General features: G+C 42.0%; 1 protein-coding gene across 3 annotated transcripts in view; it reads left to right on the top strand.

Annotated features, from left to right (window-relative positions):
- Positions 1-569: 569 nt before the first annotated feature.
- The window catches only part of PPP4R1 (protein phosphatase 4 regulatory subunit 1), a 34,936-nt gene continuing 20,506 nt past the window's right edge, over positions 570-14,999 (top strand). For 2 of the 3 annotated variants that reach the window (XM_083187646.1, XM_083187645.1), the window contains exons 1-6: positions 570-867; positions 4,085-4,129; positions 11,377-11,512; positions 13,023-13,129; positions 13,760-13,902; positions 14,291-14,437. In XM_083187646.1, coding sequence (XP_083043772.1) covers positions 861-867; positions 4,085-4,129; positions 11,377-11,512; positions 13,023-13,129; positions 13,760-13,902; positions 14,291-14,437 — 585 coding nt within the window. In that variant the 5' untranslated portion in view covers positions 570-860. The remainder of the gene's footprint in view (positions 868-4,084; positions 4,130-11,376; positions 11,513-13,022; positions 13,130-13,759; positions 13,903-14,290; positions 14,438-14,999) is intronic. The other variant, XM_083187647.1, reaches the window with a different exon arrangement.

Here is a 14,999-nt window from a genome sequence, read left to right as displayed (position 1 = left end):
TGTAACAATCAGAAAGTGAGAGATTTCGCGCAAATTCTCCCATTTTTTTTTTAAAAAGCAGCAATCGTTTACATTAAAAACAGGTCGATTTTGGCATGTAATTGCTGTTTTAAAACAAATTGGACCCCCCTCCCCCACAAATACTGAACAATATAATAGGTATGTCAGAATCAGCGAGGTGCACGCCCAGAAGTAGCGCCGCTCACGTTACCCGCAAAGAGGTAAGGAGAAGAATTGGCCTGTTACAAAATACTTGTACATATTCATATTATAAATAGTCTGATCAAATCTGCATATTAATATTTACTGTATAAAAAATATATAGTGAATCCTGTTTTATTTGCATGATGTGATAATAAACACTGACAGTATTGGGGCTAATTTTGGAAAACATATTAGCCAGTAAGTAGACACACAAACATTTCCTGTACAGAATGTAAAGCCCGGGGCCATATCCAGGCGTAAGGCGCAGCCCCAGCTCAGGCGTCGGGCAAACTGAGCCGGGACTGGAGGGAGTTGTTGGCACACACACAGACAGTATGTGAGTGAGACTGACACAGCAGCAGCGTGCAGGGGGAGGCGGCTGCGGCGTGTTAGTGCGCTCTCAGGAAGGGGCGGCGCTGGCAGCGCGCACAGGAAGAGGTGGTGCGGCCAGCGCTGTGTGTGCGGATGAGGGGCTGTGCTCTGCGGTGTGAGGGACCTGGGGGTGCTGCACCAGTATACTAGCAGGAGTGTAACGGGGGCCGGCCCGGACTCCCGTCCACAGCACACCCGCCGGCCCAGTGCACACATCCGGGCGTCAGGCAGAGACGGTTCCGGCTGCAGACTCCATGTAGTGGCGGGGCGGCCCGGGGCACAAGATGGCGGGTGAGAGACACGGCGCCGTGTGCGTGTCATGAAGTGTGTCATGTGCTGTGTGTGTTAGAGTGCGGTGTGTGGCCGCCTGGTACTTTGTGGCAGGGTCTGTGTGTCAGTGGGCACTGCTCCTGCCAGTGTCTGCCTGTGCCATGTGCCAGTGTGTACCCTGTAGTGAGCCAGGCGGTGCCTGTGGGTTACACAGTATGTGCTATAACTGTATAGTGCAGACTTTGCCCAAGTCCCTACAATACAGTGCTAGTTTATCTGCTAGCTGTGTATTGGTAGGAATTGGGGCAGCAGCAATAACAGGGTGAAGTGACTGGTTGTCTAGCATAACAATAAATGGTTGAACCTAATAAATGCACTTTTAATGCTGATGGTGTGATAAACAAGCCCCTGTACACACACACTCCCTGACAAGAGCCCAATGCACACTGCTACTCCAACTTCTACATCGCCTGCAGTGACCGAAGTCAGTAATATGGTGTTCTGAAGAACTAGTGATCCATTATTAAATGTTCTTCTGACGATCTTAATGGTCAGATAATGATTTGTTTCTTATGTTTTATTTAGTTTCTTATATATCGCAGCATATTCCGTTGCGCTTTACAATGTTTGCTTTAGTGTGGTTTTATATGTTAGTGTTCTGTCACTTTTGAATGGCTGGTAACATTCATAAACATATAGCTTTTAGTTTTTTCCTATATTGGGCCAATATACGGATTGCCATTTTGTTGAAATTTCAGCACAGGCAATAAGTAAGTTATGAGGCAGAGCGACATATAAACCCATCACCTACATCAGTAAAATTGCCCAATACCAAAAATAAGTTTGTAGCAACAAATGTAGGCGTAAGGGACATATTTGTAATAATTTTGTAAGAAATTCCTGAAGAAGCACCCATAGGTTTATATGGGGCTTCAAATTGTGATATGTAGAAAGCTATTGGGAAGTGTTTCAGAGCTTTTTCCGAACTCCATCTTCAAATCTTTGCTGGGACAGAGCATTCTTGCGCACTGGAACATCACTTCATTTTCACAATGCAAGATTGGTCAACATTACCGTTTCACAACCATATGATAAATGTGTTTTTTGATAAATAACCGCTTATTTGAAAAAACAAAACACTGAGCTGATTAGTATTATGATAGTTACATTAACACTGTATTCTTAATAGCGGGGATTTGTTCCTCTCTTTGGCTGTCATTAAATGGGCCACAATGGAGCAATTCAGTTGCTCAATTTGTGCTTTCTGATCCGCAGGGAGAGATGTATAAAGTGTGACCCATTTGGGTGCCCAAATGGCACTTTTAGCATCTAACCGTTTTAGATGGGAGATCAGGTGTAATGACCAATTTAATTCCCCCATAGAGTATTAACGACTAGGAGCACTTCACTTTGAGCAAATATAGATGAGATGGGTATATATATATATACACACACACACACACGTCAGCAAAGTTTATATCCAAGACCAGAATTAGAAAGGAGAATATAATGCATTTACAAACTAGCAAAACTGTTTCTCCACATTAGCTCATTATGAGCAAAATTATCCCTAGTATTGTCTTACCATTTTTAGTGACTGTGGATTTTGGATATACATTAAACAGGAACTTGAGAAGCTCATATAGTAACAGTTATGGTACTTGTGTATTATCACGGTGCCCATCGCATACCGTATTTAGTGGTATGCGATATTCGCGTGAAATGAACCAGAATGTACAATTAAATATCGCATAGCATCGCATGCCAGCAAATGGCATGCGATATGATAAGATTTTTAATTGTACAAGCACCCTGATGGGTGCTTACGATATTAAATGCACCCCCATTGTCAATGCGACCCCCACTATCAACACCAACTCGAAGCGTGGCGAGCGCAGCGGTACGCGTCCTCCGACCTTTTCATACCCCCACTATCCCCATCGGTGTGGAGTTGAATTTAGATAGTGTGGCGAGCCACCGAGCCCAAAGCGTGGCGAGCAGACGCGGAATACATGTAAGTAATCCGCGTCCCCTCGCGGGACTCGCTGCGCTCGCCACACTATCTACAATCAACTCCATGCCGACGTGGATAGTCGGGGTATGAAAAGGTAAGAGGACGTGTACCGCTACCCCTTGCGGGCTCACTGCGCTCGCCACGCTTCAGGTTGGCGTTGATAGTGGGGGTGGCGTTGACAATGGGGGTGTATTTAACATTGTAAGCACCCATCAGGGTGCTTGTACAATTAAAAATCGCATCGCATGCCGCTATATTGCATGCGATGCACTACGATGAACATCGTGGGCGCCGTGCTAATACACAAGTACCACAGTTATTTCATACAAGATGCTAATTTATTTATAATCTTAAATTTATGTAGTGACAATATCTTTCCCTTGCTAGAGACCAAACATAAGAGTTAAACTTCAAAACTATGTATCCGTATTCTGTGATCAACTGTCCTAGACTGTGGTTTGGGCAGTGTCACAATCTAGGCACCCAAAGCAATATTTTCCTTTATCTCTAATACCACATTCTCACTGCCAGTGTGAACAACAGAGCCTTTACCCAGCATTTAAATGCCAGGGACTGCAGCGCCTTGACCCCCTTCCTCACTGCTAGGCAAATAACTGGGTGAAATAGTTCTAACTGGTCATTTGCATTTTAACACCGGTCCTGTTGCAGTGTGAATGGGTCAACCTGGGTCTGCATACCTGTGTAGTAGGGTTGGAGACCCAGGAATTTGGACCCGGGTTGTGCCGTTCAAACAAAAAAACCTGTATTGAACATACTCGACAGTTACTTAATGAGTGCCCGCTCGATGAGGATGCTGTCCAGGTAGTGCATTTTGTTGACTTGCAGCAGGGCTGTCAGGTTGTTGAACTTGTCCTGAAGTGGATGCTGTGCAGCAAGTTGTTGATGCGCAGAGAGTCTGTACATTTTTAGACATGGAAAGCATACCATTGTTTTGGCATATGGACTTATCCCATGGTAGTCTTCTATAAAGGGCATGGTGCTCTGCAAAAAAGATGTGACACTTTACTCCTCAACGGTTATTAATGCTTCATCTTTGCTGCGTTACTCTTATAGTGTCTTCACTGGAAGGTAAACACCGCTTTAAAGTTGTTTTTCACCTTGGAATATTTTGCTTTTAATAGTTGCAGTCCTGGGATAAACAGTTTTGTATAGATGTCTTTTGGATTATTTATTGTATTTTATATATTGTCTTATTTTTTGCAGATTTGTCTCTGCTGCAGGATGATGTGCAGGAAGAAATAGATGGATGTAAGTGTCTCTTTATTTTTTTAAATCTTTTAAAATGTTTCTAAAGTTTTTGTGTTGTGTCCATCAAATTTACAAATACTGTTAAGCATCTATTAACATTGTGTACTAGTGGTACATCTGGAGCCACCTCATGTTAATTATTGCAGAAACAATTATTTACTATTTGACTTTCTGCAGGCCAGAACTAAAAACAAAAAATTAGACAAAGCAAGTTTAATGTTTTCTTTTCATGGTACTGTAGGTAGGGAATGTAGACCTATATTTGGGATAATGTACGTCCTTCTGTTAATTACAAGTATGTCACCAAGATTTCTATATATTTACATTTTATTTTTTTTTGCAAAATCCAGATTCCTCAAATATTGAATATGTATACCAACAATTAGGAGATTTATTTAGTGTTCCCGCTAGGCTGTTTTAGCCCTGCCCGATTTTTTTTTTTTTTTTAAAGGGCAAAATGTGCCCTGCCCCTCTGGCAACCCCGCTAAAACAGCCGGCCTCCTACTCTTATGCTGATACCGGGGAAGCCCGGCACCGCAGTATTTAGCAGTGCCCGGCGCTTCCCAGGCAGTGCAGAGCCTTTGGGGCGCTTTTCATGAAGGCGGCAGCCAGGCCTGCCCCTTTTTGTCACGGCGCAGCCCGGGCACGCCCTTTTTGTGATGTCGGCGGCCCGGGACCACCCAGAACAGTGCCGTCAACGGGCCCGGTCCGCCCCGCTCCCGTGCAGTCGCGCCCTGCCCGCCCCTGTTCCTAGAAGGAACACTATTATTTAGCACCAATAAGCACCTGTAGAGATTCTGCTGACCGGTTTAATATTTTACATTGCGCTACGGTTTAGTCTGCAAATCGAAAGAATTGTTTCCTGTGACCTCACTCTTATTCCTATTCCCAGCCACAGCGTTAAATCCTTTTTTTTTGGGGGGGGGGGGGGGGGGGCATTGTGCTAGTATATATTAAGGGGGGTATGCAATCCCGGATCACAGCTGTCAATCCCTCCCAACAGCCATGATCCAGGCCCATTAGCGTTTTGCCTGACAGCAAATCGGCAGGCGGGATTCAATGTCCCGCCTGCTGATCGGCGAATAGGGGTCGTGTCCACGTAAACGGCCATGGATTGTCGATCTGCGGCTGGGATCACGACAATCCACGGCCGTTATCGGCAGTACGGGACTGATAGCTTCAGAAATAGCAACGTAGGATTGCATACCCCCTTATGGTCATTGAAACCCGCCTACTGATTTGCTGTCGGGCAAAAGGGCCAGGATCACGGCTGTTGGGAGGGATCGAAAGCCGTGATCCAGGATTGCATACCCCCCTAATGTGTAAAAAAAAATTGGAGTGGCCTAGAGTGATATTTTTGAATTCAACTAAAATGATTGCATGTTTGATTATTAATGCATAATAAATAGCTCATCTGGGGGGATGTGTGTGTATTTGTTCTACTGGCATTGCGTGTTTTGTAAACCCATTCAGTACCTCTTCCCTGCCTGGGGTGTCGCTGTAGTGCTTCTAGCACAGTGTGGACTGTATATCGGCACTGATATGCAAAGCAGATCTGTGGTAGAAACACTACAGCAGACAGCGACACCCCAGGCAGGGAACAGGAACTGCATGGGTTTTCAAAGGTGGCGGGTGCTAGAATGAACACTAATATAGGCAGGCTTGACTGCATGTTCAGACAATGTGGGGGTCATTAAATATAAACACACTAGGCGATATGCATGATCATATCGTTGATAATATTGTTTGGAAAGAAATTGCATAGTGTGTATGCATCTTAAGTCTATAAGCAAGTAATTGGACGATCAGAGTATTTAGTGCTGTATTTCTAGTGTGGAAGTTCAGTAAGTGCAACAGTTTCACTTACAGAACCTGCACTTGTAGAATCTCAAGATCATTCATTTATCGTACATCACACCATGTTCATTTGGAGTTGAATCTGTTACGGGAGTGTGTTTAGTTGTATACACATTAACAAACTTTGTAATTGCTCAATGGGCAGAATGTCCTTGCCAAAGTACATGCAAATGCTGTGGATGCAGTTTCTATATCTGATACCAAAATGCATTTTTTTTTTAAACCGCCTACAAGGTTAGTCAACCTTGGCAGTCCAATTATTACAGAAAGGCATCCGGGGAGGGGAGATAGGCATACCATGTATATTTATTATTCTCAATGATTCATTGGAGGTTAAAAATTCTGGAGCAGCAAATCTGTCACATTTTGCTTATCTGATTTGTAATATGTTAATGGCAAACCTATTTAGTGGACAATTTATTAGGTTCACCTTCTCCTTAATTCAAATACCTAATCAGTCAATCATATGTCAACAACTTCATTCCTGAGCGCAGTCAGACATGGTCTGTAGAGGCTCACATGAGTTTTAACTCACTTGTCCCATAATCAAGTAGACTCCAATAACTGCTCTTCCCACCTCCAATGTTGATTTATGTCTAGAGGTTAGAGGAGTGTTCAAAATGGCAGGTTGTTCTTCACAGCTTACAAAATAAGCAGGGTATGGCACCTTACTAAAAAAAAAAAAAAAGGCAACCGAGAACACTACCATTGTTTAATGCTTAATTAGTCATTTGCATCCCTTTATAGCTATACCCTACCAATTTTCTATTAACTATTTCTAGTCAAAATACACTATGTTGCATTGCACACATTGGGGGGGGGGGGGGGTGTATTCTGGTTGATTTGCAAGTCTGCGAATTTGCAGCCTTGCGAATGCCGTGCCACCCGCCCCCCTCGCAGCGTGTGTTCCCACGCACAGGCTGCGAATGGATGTTTAACATAAACATCCATTCACGTGCTGCGGGAACACCCACATCATTCGGCCGCATCATGGCCTCCTTACCATGAGAACGCCCATGACACGGCAGGCGTTCCCATATGGTAATTGGGCAGCCTGCCGCACCCTGCGTATGCACACGCTCACTAAGGGAACATCGGTCTCCATGCAAACGCAGACACGCTGCTTAAGGATCAGAATAAGGGCCCTTATCTGTGTACTCCACGTCTCCAGATCACAATCCAGAAGTGTACCTTTTGGGATGCATTTAAACAGGAGATTGACATATATGGTGAGATCCTCCCCAGTAATAGTCAGGTGTACCTAATACAGTGGCATGTTATGGCTTTTCTAGAGCTGAAAGTAGGTATTGTCTATGGTAACAACATTTCAACTATCATTTCACTTTCATTCATTATGGGGTACTGACCTTTTTTTTTTTCTTTACACTATTTCCTTTGGGACAGTTCTTAATGTGCATTTTTTTTATAAATTCTGAACCTATATATTTTTTTTTACTCTTATAAGAAGCACCAACCCATGTATTCTGCCATAAATGCATGTCTTCAAGTTGGGCCATGTAAAGCAGAAAGTGTGTAATACTATGGTGAGGTTTTATTCTTTTAGATCATTGCAGTAACCCTTTTTAAAGACTGTGCTGCTGTCATAAACTTTACTAAGAAAGATTGGTAATCCACCTGGCTTTATAGGATTAGTGCAGTGTATAAACTGGCCATTATGCAGACTCCTATTGTGTGAGCTGTGAAACCTGCGCAGTGCAAGGCTCTGAGAATTGAGCTTCAGCCTAGCCAGAACTTTCTTGTGCTTTTGGAAGTGCGCCATGCCCTCTTGCAATTGTTTCCTTAATAGAGCTTTTAGACTTAATGCACATACTATAAAAGAATCACTAATACATATGAAAATGTTGACAAAGCATATATTAAGTCGGTATGGCTGGGTCCTTCCCTGGACTTCTTAATGTCTTCTACAGTGTAGACTGTATTTGTCTAATTTTGCTGGAAACCTCAATGCGGAAGCAGTTCTTCTGCATTTGGAAGCACAGTCATTGAGAACATTTTTTTTGGACACAACATTGGAACTATAGATTGCCTGCAACAACTAGCTTCCTGTTGTGCTATGAAAGAGGCGGGTGGAAATTGCAACACTCTTCTAAAGTTTGAATACAGCGCACTCTGATGTGATATTTGTTGTGGTCAGTAAGGTTAACTCAGTGGTTCCCAAACTTGTTTGAATCATGGCGCCCGTGAGTTTCAGAATTTGTGTCAAGGCACCCGTAGGCCAAAAGTTTCTCATTGAGTAAATTTTTTTACAAATATACAGCTAAGTAAATTGAGTGTATTTATTAAGTTATTTATATAGCGCACACATATTCCTTAGCGCTTTACAGATAATAATTGAACATTCACATCTGTCCCTGCCCCAGTGGAGCTTACAATCTATATTTCCTACCACATGTAAACACACACATTCATTCTAGGGTTACTTTTGCTGGAAACCAGTTAACCTACCAGTATATTTTTGGATTGTGGGAGGAAACCGGAGTACCTGGAGTAAACGCGCGCAAGCACGGGGAGAATATACAACCTCCACACAGTTAAGTCCATGATGGGAATCAAACCCATGACCTCAGTGCGGTGAGGCAGTAATGCTAACCATTACACCATTGGTCCTGCCCGAGTTTATCTCTCATCATTGTGGTCAGTTGTGTGGTAATGGACAGTATTCACTTCTGTTTGTTCACAATTTGCCTATTATATTGGTCCTAAAAAAGTTGAATTGGTCATGGACCATCAATCCAGGGCAACCCTGCAAGTCCTCCAAGGCACCCCAGGGTGCCACGATGAAATACAGTTTGGAAATCACTGGGTTAACTATATCCTTGTCTACAGAGTTTAGAGTGCATACAATGTTTAAATCTAATACAGAGTAATAAATATGTAGAAACTGTAGGAATCACAAGGGAGTAGCCAAAACACAATGTGAAGAGGGCTTTTTATTAAGAGGGGGGTTGCAAGTGGGAGAGAAATATCTATACATTTATTTATTTTAGACAAAGGTGTGCACAACCTTATTTGTCCTGAGGGTCCTATTGGGTATGTTTGTAATAGCCACGATCTTAACTGCTTAAAAAATTTAGATTGTACAATTTAAAGCACGACGAGAGGAATCTATATGCAGTTATGCCATATACCCCCTTTACAACCTGCATCTCAAATAGGTTTCTAAGTTGCTGTAAAAAGAGAAGTATTTTCATCAGATTTGAAGGCTAGTGTTCCACCAGAGGTAGCATGACCATTCTACTAAGGGGGTGTTATCATGTCATCTAGAGGATAAGACACAGGGCGGTATTCAATCCTGGGTCATGACTGTCGTGCTTGTCCGACAGTTGTGACCCGGTCCCGTTCCTGGCCCACTCAACTTCATCTCGGCAGGCAGGATTCAATGTCCCGCTTACCGAATGCTAAAATGAGGGTGTATCCGAGATACACCGTGGATCGTTGAGTAACGGTTGGGAGCTCGACAATCAATGGCCGTTCTCGTCAGAACGGGCCCGACTGCTTTTAAAGTCAAATTCGTTCTGCCAGATGCCTGTTCAATGCTTTTGTGAAGACCGCATTGAATAGGCACCGGCTGTTATTTCCCTCGTGGGAAATAGTGGCGGGGGATTGATTACCCCACACACGCGCACGCACGCATTTTTCTCACTTTGCCATGTAAAACACTACTCTGTATAAACATGTTAAGATTAGATTGACCAACTTATCCGCTCCTGTCGGTTTACTGTCTCTTTTAAAGTACTATGCCTTGGGCAGAGATAACGGTCCAGCCAATTGGCTCCTACCTGCCATGTTACAGGTTTTGTTTAATAATGATGGTAGTTGGTTTGTTAGTACGATCTCTCTACACGTCTTTGTACATAGATCTGATAATCCCTCTTCGAGCTTTGATACATGTTCCCAAAATTAACACAAAACTGCTTCTTTTAGAGGTCTTTGGCAAACTGATGGAATTAAAAAGTTTTATATACATAAGGATACATGGCTTCTGAATTTTATTTAATGTGGTTTTAGTGCGTAAAACTTTGATCTGTAGGTCATCTTTTAACAGTCGTATTTAATTCATATAGTACCTCAAGGGTTCTGTAACACAATCTACATGTAAATTGTAGAAACATGTAGCAAATTGACACAATTACAAGGACAATAACAGACAAGTTTACAATGTATTTTATATATACACATAATTACATCTCAAAACCACAAGTTGCATAATGGAGAAGACCGAGATCTAGCAAAAGCTGACGTTCTAGAGGAAATTTCTTTGTATACAAAGAGGAACAGTGTTGGAAATGCAGAGGCTGTAGAGTTGCTAGTCTGATTTTGAAAATGGATGGAAATCCAAAGGTGGGAGCAAATTTGGAGAAATAATAGTCAGTAACGAGAGTAGGTGAGGTGTAGGAGTAACTGCCACGTGAATGCGTTTGTGTTGAAATGAGGCTGGAGAGGCTGGTAGTAGAATACTGTACAAGTATGGTAGGTGTGATAGCAGTTTTATTTTGACTTGTAGCTGGGGAGGGGAGATAAGTAGACATGGAGCAATGAGGAAGGAAGGTTGGTTTGTAGCAAGGCAGGAAAATCTGGAAACCTGTGAAAAGAAAATTTTGAAATCAAGATATAAGACATTGGAGGTGGAAAAGCAATGCCTTCTGGTGCTATTAAGAGAGTGCTGGAACACACAAAAGATGGTCACAATGCTGACCCAAAGATAGCTAGGATCGTCAAATCGGGGTTTCTTAACATGCTAAATTTCTTCAATTCCCAGGCACATTGCTGATCACTGTTTGCTGTCCGGCTGGGGAATTAGGGGTCTTAAGTTTGCTTAAACCAAATGTAACTTTTTTGCTGACATACTGCAAGGTCGACAGAGGTCTAGGTTGACATGGGACAAGGTCGACATGACATTAGGCCGACGCAAGCATTAGGTCGTCAGTCAAAAGGTTGACATGGGGTTTTTCACTTTTTTTACCCGAATGTCGACATGGACACTGGATTTAGTCCACCGCATCCCCACGCATGGCTCGCTGCGCTCGGCACACTATTTTATTCTCCCACCATGCCTTAGTGGATGGTAGGGCATGAAATACCACCTGTTGGCTCAAAAACAGTGAAAAACCCCATGTCACCCTTTTAACTGTTGACCTAGATGTCATGCTAGTGTCGACCTAATGACTGTCGACCAACCGACGGTATCCCTAAGATGGTCGCAGCTGGGCTTGGTGTTTTGGATAAGTCTTTCCAATCATGTTGTTTTTCAGGTCATTCCAGCACAGATGGGGATGACTTTTGCACTGAGCAGCCTACAGCACGCCACCAGTGTTTTTCTAGTGTAATGTAACTTCATTTTCAAGCCATGTTTCTGATGTTTCTGATAGTTGGTGTGGATGACTACAGCTCAGAGTCTGATGTGATTATTATACCTTCAGCCTTGGACTTTGTCTCGCAAGATGAAATGTTGACCCCTATTGGAAGACTTGACAAGTACGCAGCGAGTGAGAATATATTTAACAGGTATGATCACTGAATGATGAACATTTACCTACATTCTGTCTATAGAGATGCTGACACCTTAAGCTGGAGGTTCTTGGAAATGCTTAATATCATAATATAATAGTTTTTTTGGCCACAGAGAAGTATTGGTTTCCCTACAGAGTGATTCAGTTGTTTCCCTAACATGCACTACTCCATGATTTCTGCATGCATCCTCCTAAGGTAGCAAACAAAAAATCAGTGGAAGCTTCAGTTGTTTGAATACTCAAACTGGGTTTAGACAGCGTGGTCAATACTTTGTATGTGTTTAGCAGCTTTACACTAATGTACACCAGGTGAATTTAGGTGCAATAGAATACATCTAAAAAATATCTAGAGATCTGCCTTTTACACATGTAATCATATTTTGCTTCTTATAAATCACATTAAAGAGATTTTTTATTATGCATAATCCTGTTACGACCAATCCCCTTTAGTGTACTGTTTCACAGTAGTAGCTACTGTAAATTATGTGATTATCGAAATGTATTTTGTTGTACATTCCATATAGAAACTGTAGAGGCGGGAATGTGAGTTAAGGATTACTTTTTTCCGCAACATTGGTCCAAACTCGACAGGAGGCATTTATGACAGTTTCAAACTGAATAGGGTGAAAACTTGACTTTCAAGTTATGTATTGAAAGGCGAGCAAAATGAAACCAAGTCAAGTCGGCAGTTTACGACCAGGATTGAATACCTATATCATAGGGTACTGGCTATGTGGGAATTCAATTCTAAGCAATATCCAGCTTGTATCCATAATTGTTTATGGTGACACACAATTGTAGCTAATTTTCCAACTCCTCTACCGAGGAAAACTTGCAAAGCTATTGGTAGCACGGCGCTTTGCCTCCCCATTCCTTTGACCCTGTACAACCATAGCTATGAATTCCTGCCCAGGTATCTAGTTATATCCTCATTTTAGACGTTTTGAAAGACCAGTTTGCACTTTTGCATCCTGCTTTCTTTTGCATAAGCCAAGAAAGATGTTCCACTTGAAAGTGTAACTTTCCTTCAGGAGTTCATGGCTGATCGAAATCCATTTTTCTTAACTCTGACATTCCTGGCAGGGTTTTCCATTTCTAAATAATCATTTCAATAGCTGAAGTGGAAATGTTTTTTCATTGTTGGAATGTTTGTAAGCTAGCATGAATGGCCTGTAAAAGTTGTAGCTAATGGAGTTTGATTTGGCCTATGTATCCAAAGTGTACGTGTGTCTCTGCAGCTAGCTGGGCCAAACCTTCTGTTCCCTTTCTCATAATGCATCCACATAATGTTAATTTGATACTATCTTTGGGTCAGTGATATGGCGGGGAAAAAATGTCATGGCACATAGTCTACATTTTGATATTATTTCAGTGTTATGCAGGAGATTTGGTGTCTGTGTCTCTCTCTCTCTTTGCTCAGAAGGATTAGCTGTAGTTTGGGGCTATTTTACCCCGCTGCCTCCTTTACAGGATTAACTTGATGTATGTCTGTGTTTTTGATGTAGACAAATGGTTGCCCGAAGTCTACTGGATACCTTAAAAGAAGTCAGCGATGATGAGAAGGATTGTATTGCTGTATTGGAAAGAGTTACAAAACTGTCTGAAGACTCTGGTATGAATTTATTTAAGGGACTAACAAATTGCTGGTCAATAAGTTAGGTAAACCGTCCGAATGTGCTTTGACTATCTTATGGTCCAAGGACCTGCAGAAACCAGCTCATTGTGTTTGTGTGTTTATTGTGTTGTTGTCTGCATAATATATAATCGTTTATTATGTTTTTATAGTTTAACACATTAAACTATTATGCTATTTATTGATATATTAACGGTCTTTAACATGACATGATTGCTTATGTTTACAGTCTATATCATGGGTCTTCAAACTGTGGCCCTCCAGATGTTGTGAAACTACAAATCCCAGCATGCCTTGCCACAGTTTTACTATAAGGGAGTGTTAAAACTGTGGCAAGGCATGCTCGGATTTGTAGTTTCACAACATCTGGAGGGCCACAGTTTGAAGACCCATGCTCTATATCAGGCATGTCCAACCTGCGGCCCTCCAGATGTGCTAAAACTACACATTCCAGCATGCATTGCCATCATTCTAGCATTCCCTAATAGCCAAATCGTGGCAAGGCATGCTGGGATGTGTAGTTTTAGCACATCTGGAGGGCCGCAGGTTGGACATGCCTGCTCTATATGGTCCTTGCCCTTTATAATGTCAAGTTCTATTTCTGAGCAGAGCCGACCGTGCGTGCTGAACTCATGGAACAAGTGCCTCACCTTGCGATGTTCTGTCAAGAGAACAGACCTTCAATTCCCCAAGCTTTCTCCAAATATCTCTTACCTATTGTAGTACGGTATCTAGCTGATCAGAATAACCAGGTACAATTTTATTATTTACAATTTTATTTTTTAGTTTTGCTATGCTGCTTCTATAATTCAGTTTTTTTTATTTTTAAGATGAGCAGAAATTTTGTGCTTTGTAAAACTATTTTGTATTGATTTTGACACTTGTGGTTTAAGTGTAAATTCTGGTTAATACTTGTTATGCATGCAATTGTAAATCTATAAGTGGACCTTCATCAATTAGGCACAAATTAATTATTTCCCATTGCTTTAAACATATAGAAAGGTAACTGCTATAGCCATTCTTCATTAAAGGGTATTGTGAATCCATCGTAAATGCGCACACTTAACTGCACTACTGCATACTTTTCTATAAGCCAGAACAATAATCCTTTTTGTTTTGCAATATGTTGTACACTGTCAGGTCAGAAAGACAAGTCAGGCAGCGTTACTGGTGCTCCTGGAGCAAGAACTGATTGAGAGATGTGACGTGGAGACTAAAGTATGTCCAGTGCTCATTGATCTCACCACTCCAGACAGCAATGATGACGTCAAGACTGAAAATGTGGCAGTGAGTTTTAAGTCCCTGTACTTTTTTACATCTTTTACACAGGAATATGGTATATACAGATGTGTCCTCATACATCTAGACTCAGAATGCCACAGATGCTTGGCATGAGTGAGTCTGCTTGCTTCAGGAAACGTTGTTTTGTGTTTGTTTGTTTTTTTGTTTTTTTTTCTAATGGAACTAGTAGCAATGCATTTTAAGCAAAATAGATGTCAGACACTAGAAGAGTCTCACTGAACATGGCAAGACGAGAGAGGTTGTTTGTTGCAACTGCAGCAAATATGTATTTGGAGGCATCTGTGATTGTCTGAATGTTGCTATTTCACATGATTGGTTTGGAATCTGATCATGTTGATTAAAGTTAATATATATGGGGCTGGTGAGAGGGTACTTGTTTCCTATCTGGGCGCCCATCGCGGGCATCGCGGGTACATCGCATGTCATTATAATGACATGCGATGCGACCGACGCGATTACCGCGATTTTTACATAGGGACCAATGTTAAATGTCCCAATTTACCCGCGATGACCGCGATTTACCATAGGAAACAATGTTAAATGGATC

This window comes from Crinia signifera, chromosome 5 (assembly GCF_055691185.1).
Source record: "Crinia signifera chromosome 5, ASM5569118v1, whole genome shotgun sequence".
Classification (NCBI taxonomy): domain Eukaryota; kingdom Metazoa; phylum Chordata; class Amphibia; order Anura; family Myobatrachidae; genus Crinia; species Crinia signifera.
The sequence above is the reverse complement of the archived record's forward strand: the minus strand, read 5'-3'. Positions and strand labels throughout refer to the sequence as shown.